This window comes from Primulina eburnea, chromosome 2 (genome assembly GCF_022965805.1).
Source record: "Primulina eburnea isolate SZY01 chromosome 2, ASM2296580v1, whole genome shotgun sequence".
Taxonomy (NCBI): Eukaryota; Viridiplantae; Streptophyta; class Magnoliopsida; order Lamiales; family Gesneriaceae; genus Primulina; species Primulina eburnea.
This window is the reverse complement of record NC_133102.1, coordinates 39,809,450-39,825,724: the sequence shown is the minus strand read 5'-3', so window position 1 is coordinate 39,825,724 and position 16,275 is coordinate 39,809,450. Positions and strand designations below refer to the sequence as shown.

Here is a 16,275-nt window from a genome sequence, read left to right as displayed (position 1 = left end):
TAGGAGGATTTCTTGAAGAAAGTTCGTAGGGATTCATCAAGAGCCAGATCTATTATACCGGATCGGTTGGTGTCCAGTGATTTATTCACCAAAGGTATAACGATTCTAACGCCCTATGAATGTTTTGATTTAAATCATACGAGCGCCCAAATATATTTTGATTATCAAAATAAAAATAAAATTTTAAACTTCCGCTGCGTTTGGGCGCGTAGAAAACCGAGATCCAACATTTAGGTTGCTAAAAATTAAACTTGTGGAAAGTCGGGGAGTGCAAGAGTTTAGAAGAGTGGGTTAGATACTGAACGTTAAAATAACATTAGGTTTGGGGATTTTTAAGCAAGTTCCTCCCAAATGAGTTTCATTATTTTGTTTAATAATTTTTAAGTATATATATATATATATATATATATATATATATATATATTTATATATATATATATATATATATATATATATATTTATATATATATATATATATATATATATATATATTATATTTGTGTGTCTATGTTGTTAATTTATGTAATCTTTAAATTCATTATATATATTGACGGAGAAGGAAAATGTTGGGCATTTCTTTACCGTCGATCTAAGCCAGCGGACCCCTTCCCAAATATTCTTAACTATGTCTCATGACTCTCATTGCATCCATCTAAGCCAATCGTGGAAAAATGTGTCTCTTTCAAGTTCATATATACTATCATTTTCCCTTTTTCGTGGGAAATTGTTCAAATATAACTTCAATCAACATCTAGCTATCTGCATAAATGGTGAGCCCTTTGAGATGCCCCCAAAAAATGACATCAGGGCTCGACGGCTCGTGAAGATTTTAGCTCAAGATAAACCTTTAGGACTGAACCGGAGATTCAAACATATGAGACTAAATCTGGAATTATCCCATTTGAATTTGTTATAATACTATTGACTTGAGCGAGGTCGTCACCATTATTCCAAGAAAGGTAGAGTCTTTGATCGGTGAATAAGTGGTTCTAAAAATAAATTACCAAACATCAATGAAGTGTTTGCAAAATATAGGGTTTGATGTAAATGTGTCAAATGATAATTTTGGATTAGACAAAAAATCTTAGGTAGAATAGTGTTCATAAAAACTTCCATTGATTTACCAAAATAACGTAGTCTCTTTGAAGAATCGGAATCTTCATTAGATCAGTTTTTGGATTTCAATTTAATTAAACAGAATCAGAAACGAAAATTGAGGTTAAGAAACGCAAAAAAACCTTAAAAATTGATTTGTTTTATTGAAAATTGAATAATCACATTTTTGAGGTTGCAAAAACTCCCTTAATTTCATAATTTTGGATTGGATTCCAATATTTGAGTAGATCATAAAGAAAAGTTTTGAAGGTCAAATTTCGTGAGTATTACTTTTTATTGTGAATATCGGTAGGGTTAACCCGTCTCACAGATAAAGATTCGTGAGACCGTTTCACAAGAGACCTACTCATTTTTTTTTATATATAAATCCAACCCACTTATCTGATAATCCAATATATTGTCAAACAAATATAATTTCAATATTCAGTTCTGGGTAGAGTAAAAAAAAAAATTAGCTATAAGTTAAAATTTCAATTTTTTTTTTTTAAATTCAAGTAACAAAATTTTAGTGGACGTGAAGAAAACCCTTCGCAACATGTCTAAAAATTCTCACATAATTATCATATATGTGGTCATTAATAAGTACATACATATTTGGAAATTAGGTTAAAATTGATTGCATGGTTATAAATTAATTCTTATAATAATATGTGAATTAGTTTCACACGAGAGGCTACAACATCAAAGTCCAACTTGAACGTGGGGAAATCTATAAGGAGTAAAGTAGGAGAGGTTGTGTTTTCTTGGATTTTCTTTCTTTCGGGAAAAACAATATCATGTTAAGTTCATATTCATAATAGAAATCACATTGTTTCTTTTTGTCGATTTGTCTGATTTAGTAAAATTTACTTATTTTCGAAATCATATTATGATTTACACTAAAATTCGGAGTATTCTTGGTCACGTTAATTTCTTTCATTTCCAAAAATAACTTTTAAGAAATGTATTCATGAGAGATGAAATGGGGTGTGTGTGTGTTAGCCTACCCCATTTTCAAAAATTTAGCGACGGTTTGTCAAACCGTCGCTAATATTTGCGACGGTTTGTACAACCGTCGCCGATGGGGATCGGCGACTGTTTTAATTATACCGTCGCTACTAGCGACGGTTTATTCAAATGTGAATAAAAACAGTCGCTATTAACGACGGTTTTTCAAAAAACAGTCGCTAATGGCGACGGTTGTTCCAAAAACCGTCGTACATCCGTCCAATCAAGTCCGGACCATTTATAAGGATGAGACCAAATACATTTTATTCTTGTTTAAGATTATAACTTGAACTATTTGAAAATGGAACATCAATCTGCTGCAAAGAAAGGAAAAACATTGATATCTTCTTTCTTTAAGAAGAGAGATCGTCAAGCTAGTGAAGATACTTCAATTCCTACGGTCCTTACAATGCAACATCAATCCAGTGAAAGTCTTCTATTTCTCAATATCCAAATTCCTTCATGTTCCTCTCCTAGAGACGATCATCAGTCTTCGTCTACTTTTATTGAACGAGATCCGGGAAAAAGAAAACAGATATGTGAATATCATGTTAATGTACAAGATGAGATAAGACGTTCATATCTAAATATGGGGCCTTATCAACCAGATATGTTGGAGTATCCAGGTACGCAATTTGGAAGCCAGAATCGTCGTTTTCAGAAAAAATGGTTTCAGAAATTTTATTGGTTGGAGTATTCGCCTTCAACAAATAAAGCATATTGTTTCTATTGCTTTCTTTTCCTGAATGATGTTAATTCATCTAATATCTCGGCATTGGTCAATGAAGGATTTGACAATTGGAAAAGGGTAAACCAAGGAAAAACATGTGCTTTTCTTTCCCATATTGGTTCTGCAGCTTCTTCACCTCATACTATGTGTGAGAGAAGGGCTGAAAATTTGATGAGGCCCTCACAACATATTGATAAAGTGATGCATGCACAATCTAAAGAGGAAAAAGAGAAAAATCGTCTGCGTTTGAGCACCTCAATTGTAGCTGTTCGTTGGCTAGCACTTCAAGGTTGTGCTTTTAGAGGTAACGATGAATCTCTATCTTCATCTAATCGTGGAAATTTTCTTGAATTGGTGAAGGCTTTTGCAAAAATGAATATAGAAATTGATGAAGTTGTGCTTGAGAATGCTCCAAAAAATGCCCAATATATCGCTCCAGAAATTCAGAAAGAGATTTTACATATTATGGCCAATAGAGTACGAAAGATGGTTCGTGAAGAAGTTGGAGATAAATACTTTTGTATTCTTGTTGATGAAGCCCGAGATATATCTAAACGAGAGCAAATGGCCATTATATTGAGGTTTGTGAACAATCATGGGATTTTGACAGAAAGATTTTTTGCCATCAAAAGTGTTAGTGACACTACCTCAATGAATTTGAAAAATGAGATATCAAATGTTCTTGTTCATCATGATCTCCATGTTAAGAAAATCAGAGGCCAAGGATATGATGGTGCTAGCAATATGCGTGGAGCCTGGAATGGACTTCAAGCATTATTTCTCAAAGATTGTCCCTATGCATACTATGTCCACTGTTTTGCACATCGTTTACAACTGACATTGGTTTCTGCAGCTAAGGATGTTAGTGTTATTTGGGAATTCTTTTCTCATTTGGACAATATTGTTAATATTGTCACTTCTTCTACTAAGCGCATTGCTGAATTACATACTGCACAAAGAAATGAAATTGAGTATATGTTGTCAATTGGAGAACGTGATTCTGGAAGTGGTGCAAACCAGATTGGTAATTTGCAACGAGCAGGAGCTACTCGTTGGAGTTCTCACTATGATTCGGTAAAAAGCTTGATAGGTATGTACACTGCAACTTGCAAAGTTTTTGAAGTTCTCAGTGATCATTCTCCAAATGGAAGAGCTAAGGCTGAAGTTCGGGGGATTTACAGAAACATGGCAAGCTTTGAATTTGTGTTTATTTTGCACTTAATGCATAAAATTATGAGAACAACAGATACTCTTTGTCAAATTCTTCAAAAAAAATCTCAAGACATTTTGACTGCTATCACATTTGTCACTACTACCAAAACTTGCCTTCAAGAATTTAGAGAATGTGGGTGGAATGAATTTCTTCAGGAAGTTAAAGTTTTTTGCTCAAGAAATGAAATTGATGTGCCTGATCTTGATTGTCTATATAAGATTGGACGTTCCTGTCGGCAAACTACAATAGAACATCATTACCACTTTGATGTTTTTAATGCAGCAATAGATTTCATTTTGATGGAGTTAAATACTCGGTTCAATGAGTCATCGGTGGAACTTCTTTCTCTTAGTACAGCTTTAGATCCTAAAAATTCATTTGACTCATTTAACAGTGATGATATTTGCAAGCTTGCGAAGAAGTTTTATCCTGGAGATTTCACAGATCAAGAAATTGTTACTTTGGAGTATGAATTGATACATTATAAACTTGATGTGATGCAGAATTTAAAGGTTTCTACACTTGTTGAGTTGTGTCAGCAATTGACCGAGAGTGGACGGTCAAGTGTTTATGTTATGTTGACTAGATTGATTCATCTTGTTTTGACATTACCTGTGTCTACTGCCACTACTGAGCGAGCTTTTTCAGCAATGAAGCATGTGAAGACGGCACTTCGCAATAAAATGGAGGATGACTTTCTTGCCGATTGTTTGACACTCTATATTGAACGAGATTTAGCTAAACATATTGATGTAAATTCTATTATTGATGAATTTTATGTTTTAAAATCTCGTAGGGCACAACTTTGTTGAACGATATAATGTATTTTTTTTAATAATATATAACTTATCATATTGAGTTCAAGCCCCCCTCAACTTTTATTCCTGGATCCGTCCCTGTATATATATATATATATATATATATATATATCGATGATGTGACACTCATCTATTGAATGTAATGTGTGTGTGTGTGTGTGTGAGGTTATGTCTTCAAAAGGAGACACTATTTAGTCGAATTATTTTTTAAAATTATAATTTTGTTATTTACATAAAACAAATTGTAGCATGTTATAATATAACATAATAATAGAAATAAAATAATAATATAAATAAATTTGTAGATATGGAAAAATTAAATATTTAAAAATGATGGTATGTGAAAATGAGGTGAACTATATTATTTTTCGAGGAAAAAATTATATTATACAGTAATACGTGATAATTGTATCAAGTCCAAGGCTCATGTAGGCGAGTTTGAGCACAATAGTCACTACTATTTATATTTTATTCGTTTTCGTTCTATGGAAACTCAATTTATAATTTATAATATAAGGCCCCGTTTGGTTTGAGGGATAAAGTAGGTTTATATTATTTAACCTACTTTATCCCTCGTTTGGTACGCGTGATTATTTAACCCACCTTATCCCTCCTATGTATGATTATGTTATATTAGGTAGGTTAAAATAATACCTCCTCACCCCCTAGGATTATTTATCCTACTCTTAATCCATCATATTTTTCCAATTTTACCCTTCTCCTAAATTCAAACTCACCACCACTTCCCGCCTATATTCAAACTCACCACCACTTCCCGCCGCCGCCCGCCGCCTCAACGACCGCCGCCCCCCGCCGGCCGAGCACCGGCGCCGACCGCTTCCGGCGCCGGCCGAAATTTCCGGCCGGCCGTTTCCGGCCGCAGCCCCCCGCCGGCCGTTTTCGGCGGACCATTTCCGGCCAGCCGCCGGCCGCCGCCGCGAAGGGGAAGGGCAATTTCGTCTTTTCATAAAAAAATTCAAAATTATCCTACACTTAAAAATCTTACCAAACATAATATTATTTTACCCCATATTAATTCATCCTATCACAATCATTTTCTTTATCATTTACATACTAATCAAGTAACAAACCAGTCTTTAATAGAGTGTTCGAGTTGATGAAGTAGGTGAGCGCTTGACTAGTGCTAGGAGTTCAACTCCTTCTGCCAACACCTTATCGGACGAGCCTGTTGTCCAGTGCAATTTATCTTATTAATATGGTTTTCAGACTATTACGTTAATCCGAGAAATTATCCATTAGACACTAAATAATTGCGGCGGGTAAAAAAAAAAAGAAAAAAAAAGTAACAAACCAGACAAATTTCATGTCAAATTACTTGCATGTTCCTTATTAATAGCACGTCATATGCACCCCTTCCAATTACACATCTACCGTTTACTGTTCAATTATCTTCCCCATTTTTCAGTTGTCCTGGTGGTTGTCTCCGATCAAGCAAGAAGAAATTAATGGCAGATGTCAACAGCAGTGCCTTCAAAAGCTCTATGGTTTCCACCACAGTCCAGTCTAATGATTATGACACCTTAAAATTCTCTTTACCAGTTGATTCCGAACACAAAGCAAAAACCCTGAAAATCTTCTCGTTCGAGCAACCTCACATGAGATCTTTCCACTTAGCATGGATCTCTTTCTTCACCTGCTTCATTTCCACCTTCGCCGCCGCACCTCTCGTGCCCATCATACGCGACAACTTAAATCTTACCCGCTCCGACATAGGAAATGCAGGAGTCGCCTCAGTTTCGGGGAGCATCTTCTCCAGGCTCGTGATGGGCGTAATCTGTGACTTAGTAGGCCCACGATATGGCTGCGCGTTCTTGAACCTGTTGACAGCGCCAGTCGTTTTCTCTATTGTGTTCATATCATCAGCTCATGGCTTCCTTATTATCCGATTCATGATCGGATTCTCACTTGCGACATTCATTTCGTGCCAGCATTGGACAAGCGTCATGTTCAATAGCTCGATTATCGGGCTGGTGAACGGGATCGCAGCAGGGTGGGGAGATATGGGGGGTGGGGTGACTCAATTGGTCATGCCTTTTCTTTACCGTTTTATTGAGGTTTCTGGTGTAACCCCTTTTACTGCATGGAGGATTGCGTTTATGGTGCCCGGATTTCTCCATTTTATTGTAGGAGTTCTGGTTTTAACTTTGGGACAAGATTTGCCAGATGGGAATCTTAGTGAGCTACAAAAGAGAGGAGCTGTGCACAAGGACAAGTTTTCAAAGGTGTGTTTATATATATATATATATATATATAAATTTGATATGTTGCATATCTACCGTATACAGTATTGAGTATCAATTAAGTGTCATTCACTTATTGAATATATAATTTTGATATGTTTCATTACATCCAATAATTGAATGTCACCTCATCGGTGCTCACATAAGTGTACACGATAAACATGCAATATATTAAAACTGAATATATGTCTTTAGAAGATAGACAAAATTGAGCAATATCCAAGCAATGGACTTTTCTATATATTCTCTTTTTGAAAGAAAATTTCTATATATCACTAGGCAAAGTAATTTTTTGGTCTATTAACTTGTTCATTTTTTGGTTTACTAAATTTTCTAAAGTTTGGTTTTGATGCACTAATTTTTAATTTGGTCCAAATTATTGTTGTGAAATCGAAAATAATTACTGAGGTGACATCGAAAATTACTCACGTGACATCGAAAATTACTGACGTGCCATCGAAAATTGCTAGCTTGCCCGATGTCATGTTAGCGATTGAATCAACATAACCGAAAATTAAAAGTTTATACTAAAATCAAACTTTTACAAATTAAAGAAGCAAAACCCAAAATTGAACAAGTTAATTCGAATAAAAATAAATCATTTTCCCTGTATCACTGTCTGTACATCGTTTGATGTGTTTACTCTATGGTTTTTTGTGCAAATAAGTTTAATTTCTTGTATATATATATATATATTTCAATTGTAGGTATTGAAGTATGCACTCGCAAACTATATGACATGGGTTTTCTTCTTCGTCTACGGTTTTTCCATGGGGGTTGAGCTATGTATGAATAATATCATTGCAGAATATTTCTATGACAGGTATCCATTGATCAAATTTGCTTCTAACTAGCTAGTTGTGGTGTATATAATTTAATTTTTTGATTCCAACTAATATTTAAAACAAGCTCCACATATTGGAATGGGCATCAAATACGTACATTAATACTTCTTCCAAATATTCCTCATTAGAGCGAGTCATATCGACACTGATTCGATGGTCTCCTGCCTTTTTAGATCGTCACTCTAAAATACTGTCACTCCATAATTTGTCATGTCATGAAATCGACAAGGGACGCTACAAATTTTCTTCAAACATAAACTTAATTCTCTCATATATACATGAACATTCTAAATTTTTCAGATTCAACCTCTCACTCCACAGAGCTGGAATCATAGCCGCCACCTTCGGTATGGCCAACTTCGCATCCCGCCCATTGGGTGGGTATGCCTCCGACCTCGCAGCTGTAAAATTCGGCATGAGAGGAAGGCTATGGGTCTTATGGACTGTCCAAACATTAGGAGGAGTTCTCTGCATCTGTCTTGGAAATGCAGACTCACTTCCTATAGCCATAACATCTATGATTCTCTTGTCTATCGGAGCTCAAGCCGCGTGTGGCGCAACATACGGCATCATCCCATTCGTTTCAAGAAGATCTCTAGGATTGATCTCGGGCCTCACTGGAGCTGGAGGAAACTTCGGGGGTGGATTAAACCAGTTGATCTTCTTCTCAACCACAAGATTCTCCACAGCAGAAGGTATTTCTTTAATGGGAATCATGGCTGTTATCTGCACTATTCCTATAGTTTTCATCCATTTTCCACAATGGGGAAGTATGTTATTTCCATCTTCAAGAAATGGGAAATACACCGAGGAGTATTACTATTCGTCGGAGTGGAATGAGGATGAAAAAGAGAAGGGTTTGCATCATGGAAGCCTTAGATTTGCAGAAAATAGTGCGTCGGAACGGGGGAAAAGGAAGGAGATTTCATTGGCAGCTGACCCGCCTGGAAACTCTACGCGGAACTGTGTTTAATTCTATGCGACTAGAAATCTGGGGAGTGAATAATCTTTGAAGTAGTTATGAAGTTCAAGAAAAGGAGGATGAAAATGAAAATGGAATCATGTGATTCATTAATGTAATTAAATTATCACAAACAGAACATGATTTAGTTGCACTAAATGAGTGATTATTAATATTTGGTTTCACGCACGAGCTCGAAATGAACAATTAAGTTTCTCCAAATACTTTTTCTCAAGTGAAGTTTATCATAAGACAATGCAACACATAACAATGTGTATGAACTCTGATATCATATTAAGATTATAAAATTGATTATAACTCACATCGGCTGAATTAAGTTATCGAAAGTTGTAAATGTGAACTTGAATAATCTTCTTTTAGCTTGTGTGGCGGAATTAGAGCCAAGTATATGATCTATCAGATCAAATTATTAACCTTGATAGCAGCTTGATATGAATTGCACCAAAACAGATCTATTCTTATAGAATAGGAGTCGATTATTTTGATAAATGTGCTCTCTACGATCGTTTTGCATATTTTTTGCTAGTCCCATGAGTTGTCAATTTTGTTTTTTCCATCCTATTTTTGTCTTCTAGCTTGTGAAAGTTAGGTCTTTGTTCTCTATATTTATTTTTTGGTAGTTTAAGTCTTATTTCAGTAAAGTGCTCACATGACACGAAAAATTACTAATATGTCCGGTACCAAGTCAACACTCCGGATAAACATGACTAAACACAAAAAAAAAAGTAAAATATTAAAACACAAAATAAGAAAACTTAAATAACTCAATTAATAATTTTCGTATAGCCATTCTAATTAATTCAGTGTTGTTAAAATTTTGATTAAATACCCTGGCTTTCCGGGAAAATAAACTCTAAGAAATCGATGAAAAATAGAAATGCTTATTTAATAAATATTACGAAAAAATGAATATATTTAGTTACAACATATCAGAAGCTTGCACATATATCTCGACTAAAATCACTAAGAGTGATTTTAATCCAAAATTGAACTCGACTCGATTATTTACTGAACAACTTAATTTGCTTCAAAATAAATTATGCGTCGAAAACTCATCAATTCCTTGATAAAATAATCCAACACTCATATATCCTTGCAAACCGTAAAACACCATATTCGTGTTTCAATATTACATATTGTAAACATAATCTTTTATTAAATTTATTGGACCCGTAATTTAATCGATACTGCAAAGTTGAAAATGAAACTATATGTATTTGAGTATTTATAAATTTGGGTTCGAATATTTGAGTAGATCACGTAGAAAATTTTTGAAGGACCAATTTCAACTAAAATTGTTAGATAAATGGTAAGCTATGAAAGAAAGGAATTGAGAATTGTCTCACATTGAAAAATGTGTCAAGAATATTCTTCTTTATTAGCTCCAAGTTTGAGCTATGAGTTTGAACCTCAAGGGTCAGCACAAGTTTTTGGAATGTAGAGACACTGATAGGCAGCGTCTCGATGAAACACACACGCGCGTAGGGCTGTGTCGGGCCTGTAAGGTCAGGTTTCTTGATCGTATTAATCTTTTTAGACAAAATTTATTAGGAAAATAATTTTTATTTCGGAAACTTTGTGTCCCTTCCGTACCAGTGAGTCCAAAAGTTTGCACCCTCCCGTCCGAACCAGTGCATCTCGTGTGACTGTCCTTTAGCGCAGAACCGCACGTCCCATGGCTTATCACAGAAGGGTGCGTGCCCTGACTTATGACAATAGGTGACTCACTCTTTAAATAGTCCATATAGAGGCATTCATCAGATACTTTTTATTTACATTTCGTTGCATTCTTTTCCTCCAAAACTTAAAAGTTCAGACATATTATTGTATCGCTAACATCTAGAACTTGTAGTGCTGCATTTCCGGATCGGAGTTTTTGTATCTTGAGGACGATTGTCATTCCGTATAGCACCTACATATGGGAAAATTCGTCTTGCGGAAAAAAACATTTTCCTTGTCTCTACTCATATTCGCCATGCAACCAAAAAATCAGCAGAAAGACAAATTACAAAAATTGGATATACATCTGACCCACTTATCTTATCATAGTCCAATATATTGTCAAACAAAGATAATTTCAATATTCAGTTATTGGCAGAGTCAAAAAAACAAAAATCATAGGGATAAATGAAAAATCGTTTTTTTAAAAAATAAAAATGTAGGTAACAAAATTTTAGTGGACATGAAGAACACCCTTTGCAAAATGTCTAAAAATTCTCACATAATTAGCATAAATATGGTCATTATAAGTACACATATATTTTGAAGATAGGTTAAAATTGATTGCATGGTTGTAAATTAATTCTTAATAATAATATGTGAATTAGTTTCACACTAGAGGCTACAACATCATAGTCCAACTTGTACATGGGGAAATCTAATGTTTGGATCGAAAGATATGATTATTGAATGATTAATAAAAAATATGATAGATAAGGATTTGCAATATGTGGTGATAAAATGTTATGTTTGGATTGATTTTTAATAATATGATTAAGTGAGGATGATTTGGTATTATACCCAAAAAATCCTTAGAATTTTTTTTTTAAAAAAGAAAAGTAATAAAATACTCTTCAAGTCCTAATATAAAATATAATATGGCCATTGTTGTCTATTATTAATGTTAAATCCTGAAAAATCAAAATTCACTTATCTATTAAAAAAATTCTCATTTAAAGCCTATTTATATCAATAAAAATCGATTTGAGAATAATATTTTATTTTTAAATTCAGTTTTATGCAATAATGAAGATTATCTGTTTAAAAATTCTCATTCAAAGCTTATTTATATTAATAAAAATTGACTTGAAAATTGTATTTTCTTTTTAAATTCAGTTTTATGCAATAATGAAAATGACATATAAATTTTTGTTTCGATTTTTTAATTTGGACATGTATTTTGTAACATAATTTTATTATTATATTAAAAGATGTAATATGAGATTACTGTAACCAAAACTCAAAAGTGAATTTCTTAGAAATTTTTTTTATTATCAAGCAAAAGAAATGGGTAATAAATATTGTTACAAAATTTGAGAAAATAAAACACAAGATGATATAGAGGAGAAGTACAACTACAATTTTGTTGATCAACCAGCCTTTTGTAGGCTATAACACCAACGGAAATAACCACAAAAATAGCAACAAATTTGACCACTAACTAAAACTGGGCAACTAAAGCCAGTTCTAACAAAGTAGTGCCCACTACCTGCAATCTTGTTCCTAAATGTTAGGATTATTGATAATGACCAAGTAAAAGAACTTAATTAATGACACGTGCCATAACATTCCCTCCCTTAAACTGAAAGGTTTCAGTTTAATGAGTTCTCCATTACGCAATCACCAAGCAACTTTCTAAGTCTCTGAAATGCCGGCAACTTGAGAGTCTTGGTAAAGATATCAGCAACTTGATCTTCACTTCTGCAGTAGATGAGATCAATGATTCCTTCTTTTGTCAAGTTTCTTAAGAAATGAAACCTGACATCTATGTTCTTGCTTCTTAATTCAATGTAGTACAGTATTTCTGGAGAGTTTTATTGCTGAACTGTTGTCGCAATAAATTGTGGTTGTTCTTTCTTGCTTGAAATGAAGTTCCTCAAGAACATTTCTTAACCAAATAGCTTGACATGTACAGGCTGTTGCAACAACAAACTCTGCTTCAGTTTTTGATAAGGTTATAAGTGGTTGTTTGTTTGAAGACCACGAAATAGCTCCCGAGCTCAAAATGAATGCGTCACCAGAAGTGCTCTTCCGATCATCTGAATCTCTATCATAGCCACTGTCTGTAAATCCAAACAAATTTGACATTTCTTCTTTCTTGTAGAATAGCCCAAACTTCATGGTACCTTGCAAGTAACGAAAAATCCTCTTTGCTGCTATAAGGTGCATCTCTTTTGGACACTCAATATACATGCTAATAAGACTTACATCATGCATTATATCTGGTCTTGTGGTTGTCAAGTACATCAAGCTCCCAACAATATGCTTGCATAAAGTGCTATCTACCTTCTTTCCTTCAGGATCTTTAGCTAGCTTGAGATTTCCCTCACATGGCGTGCTAACAGAATTGCAATTCTGCATCTGAAATCTACCTAAGATTTCTTGAGCATACTTCTTTTGAGAAATAAAGATACCACCAACAGTTTGCATCACTTCTATGCCAAGAAAATAGTGCATGAGATCGAGATCAGACATTATCAAATTCAAGCATCATGGATAGCTTGAATTTTTCAAACATGGCACTATAATTTCCTGTATAAATCAAGTCATCAACATATAGGCAAACGATAAGCATCTTCTCGTTATCTCCAGATTTGACAAAAAGTGTGTGTTCATATAGACATTTCTTAAAACCCTCTTTTAGAAAGTAATTCTCAATACAACTATACAAAGCTCGTGGTGCTTGTTTTAGTCCATAAAGAGCCATATTCAATTAATAAACTTTATGCTCATTACCAACCTAATTAATATAGCCGGGAGGTTGATCGATGAAAACTTGTTCTTCCAAATCTCCATGCAAGAATGCCGATTTCACATTCAACTGGAAGTTGGGCCATGATTTTTGTGCTTGCTAAAGCAATAACTAGTCTGATCGTGTCATGTCTTGCCACCGGTACGAAGACTTCTTTGTAGTCGATCCCATACTCTTGTTTTAACCTTTTGCCACCAGTCGTGATTTAAATTTGTCGACTTCTCCATTCTTGTTCAACTTATTCTTGTAAACCCACTTCACACCAATTGTCTTATGATCTCGTGGAAGCTCCGTTAACTCCCAAGTATTGTTTTTCTCAATTGCTGCTATTTCTTCATCCATAACCTTTCTCCATTTAGAGTCTTTGACAGCATCTTCAAAAACTGTTGGATCAGAATCTGAAAACAAAACAAAGTGAGTGAGTGAATCTTCAAGATGGTCTACACTTAGTTCATAATCCTCCATCCATGCAAGTCGTCTTCGAACTCGTTGCGGTTGTTCGTCTACTATTTCATCACCAGAATTGCTTGGACTATTTGCTGGTTGATCATCAACTACAGGTGGGGCATCTAAAGGCTGTTGCCTTTCTTCTCTTATTTCTCCATCAAAATCAGCTTGTATGTGTTGTTCACCATTGTTTTTATTCTAGATCCAGAACTGCTTCTCATCAAAAACCACGTCACGAATAATGACAATTTTCTTAGTGATATGTTCATACAATTTGTATGCTTTTGCCTATTCACTAACACAAAGAAAAAAATATTTTTCACCTTTGTCATCGAGCTTGCTTCTTTTCTGATCTGGAATGTGGACATATGCTATACAACCAAAAACTCTAAAATGCTCAACGCTTGGTTTGTAGCCACTCCACGCTTCTTCATGTGTCACATTTTGGACAGCTAAAGTTGAACTTCTGTTCAATATGTGGATGCTCCAATTGATCGCTTCTGGCCAAAAACTCTTTGGCATTCCGCTTGTTGTCAGAACAGACCGCACCATGTTTATAATTGTATGATGTTTAGAATTGTATGATTCTTTCTCTCTGCAACGCTATTCTGTTCTGGTGTATAGGCTGCTGTAAGTTGCATCTAAATTCCATGTTACTCACATAAATTTACAAATTTAGCCGAGTTGTATTCACCACCACGATCATTGCGAAGAATCTTTATCGGAACACCTGCTTCTTTTTCAACCAGAACTTTGAAACTTTTTAAAGCTAAAAAGGTTTCTGATTTTTCCTTCAAAAAATAAACCCAAGTTTTTCAACTATAGTGGTCAATAAACGTTATAAAGTAACGTTTACCACCATTTGATGTCGGATTGATGGGTCCACATAAATCTGAATGAACTAGCTCCAATACCTTTTTCGCTCTCCTTGACTGCCCTTTTGGAAATTGCTCCCGATGTTGTTTACCAATAACACACACTTCACATATTTGAGAAGGAATACGAATTTGCGGAAGACCCTTCACCATATTATTTTGTAGCAACGTGTTTAAGCCATTAAAATTCAAGTGCCCATACCGAAAATGCCATAGGCATGCTTATCTTTTACTCTGGTGGAAAAACATGCTTGAGTGGTGTTGTCGAGATACAAGGGAAACATCCGATTTGCTATCATGTTGACTGCAGTTATTAAGCCTAATTTTTCATCTTGAATCCGGCAAACTCCATCCTTAATAGAGATTTCATATCCCTTCTCTTGAAGCTGACCAACACTAAGTAGGTTAGTTTTCAAATCTGGAACAAAGAAGACATTGGAAATAACATGCTCAGTATTTCTTTTGGTGTTAATTTGTACACTCCCTTTGCCCATAACAGAAACTTGGGAGTTATCACCAAATGATACGATGTTCCGAAATGTTTCATCTAACTCCGAAAACATCATCTTATCTCCACACATATGGTTGCTGCAGCCTGTATCTAAGTACCACATGTTCTGGTGGATTTCTTCCTTCATATGGTATGCCATCAAGAGAGAAATTTCTTCTTCTTGTTCTACAAAATTTGATTTCATACCACGATTTCTATTGAGATTAGTGTAACATTCTGATTTGTAATGACCATACATGTGACATCTGTAACATTTAATGTTTGATTTGTCAACAAACTTTGATTTTTCCTTTGACTGATTAAAATCATTTTCTTGATCCTCCTCTGACTTGTTGTACCCATTTTTGTCCTTCCTTCTTGGATTTCCACCAGGACCTGTCGCCTTCAATGCTTGCTCCTCTTTATCTTGCAAGACAACCTTTCTTTCATGAACCAGCAATGAGCTCTTTAATTCATCAATTGAAAGAGAATCTATATTTTGTGATTCTTCTATAGAACAAACAATGAAATTAAATTTAGGTGACATTGATCGAAGGATTTTCTCCACAACTGTCACATCCTCCATTTTATCTCCATGGATGCGCATCTTCTTAGCGATTGTCATCGTTCTCGCAAAGAATTCTGAAACTGACTCGCCTGACTTCATGCTTAGATTCTCAAATTCAGTCTGAAATCCTTGAAGCATCACCCGCATCGCCCTCGCGTTCCCTTGATGCTTCTTCTTCATTGCATCCCAAATATGCTTTGAAGTGTCTTTGCAAAGAATCGTCTCCAAGGTCGACCGATCAATGGCCTGGAAAAGATAGTTCTTGGCTTTATGATCCTTAAGCTTCAATGAGTCTAATTCAGACTGTTGCGTTGCTGTCAACATTACTCCAGCCGTTAGTTCTGCTACTCCAGATTCCACGACATGCCAATATTCTTTAGACCTCAAGAAGTTTTCCATCAGCATACTCCAGTGATCATAGTGACCATCAAAGCGTGGGATAGCATCTGGCACAAAATTTTCAGATGCCATT

The 16,275-nt window shown here is 34.9% G+C and overlaps 3 protein-coding genes across 3 annotated transcripts; 2 read left to right on the top strand and 1 right to left on the bottom strand.

Moving 5' to 3' along the window:
* The first annotated feature begins 2,404 nt into the window (after positions 1-2,404).
* On the top strand, positions 2,405-4,295 carry LOC140824296 (uncharacterized). The gene is made up of 2 exons (XM_073185896.1): positions 2,405-4,021; positions 4,167-4,295. The coding sequence occupies exons 1-2, from the start codon at positions 2,405-2,407 to the stop codon at positions 4,293-4,295; spliced, it is 1,746 nt and encodes a 581-aa protein (XP_073041997.1).
* Positions 4,296-6,241: 1,946 nt separating this feature from the next.
* Positions 6,242-9,120, top strand: LOC140823153 (high affinity nitrate transporter 2.4-like). Its single transcript, XM_073184337.1, has 3 exons — positions 6,242-7,107; positions 7,833-7,948; positions 8,271-9,120. The coding sequence occupies exons 1-3, from the start codon at positions 6,331-6,333 to the stop codon at positions 8,941-8,943; spliced, it is 1,566 nt and encodes a 521-aa protein (XP_073040438.1). The 5' UTR covers positions 6,242-6,330; the 3' UTR covers positions 8,944-9,120.
* Positions 9,121-12,456: 3,336 nt separating this feature from the next.
* LOC140824295 (secreted RxLR effector protein 161-like) lies at positions 12,457-13,146 on the bottom strand. The gene has a single exon (XM_073185895.1). The coding sequence runs from the start codon at positions 13,144-13,146 to the stop codon at positions 12,457-12,459; it is 690 nt and encodes a 229-aa protein (XP_073041996.1).
* Positions 13,147-16,275: the final 3,129 nt, after the last annotated feature.

Coding starts and splice junctions, on each gene's coding strand:
- LOC140824296 (XM_073185896.1), top strand. CDS start 2,405: ATGGAACATCAATCTGCTGCAAAGAAAGGAAAAACATTGATATCTTCT. Junction 4,022..4,166: donor GGGGGATTTACAGAAACATG/GCAAGCTTTGAA, acceptor CTTGCCTTCAAG/AATTTAGAGAATGTGGGTGG.
- LOC140824295 (XM_073185895.1), bottom strand. CDS start 13,146: ATGTCTGATCTCGATCTCATGCACTATTTTCTTGGCATAGAAGTGATG.
- LOC140823153 (XM_073184337.1), top strand. CDS start 6,331: ATGGCAGATGTCAACAGCAGTGCCTTCAAAAGCTCTATGGTTTCCACC. Junction 7,108..7,832: donor ACAAGGACAAGTTTTCAAAG/GTGTGTTTATAT, acceptor TTTCAATTGTAG/GTATTGAAGTATGCACTCGC. Junction 7,949..8,270: donor GCAGAATATTTCTATGACAG/GTATCCATTGAT, acceptor TAAATTTTTCAG/ATTCAACCTCTCACTCCACA.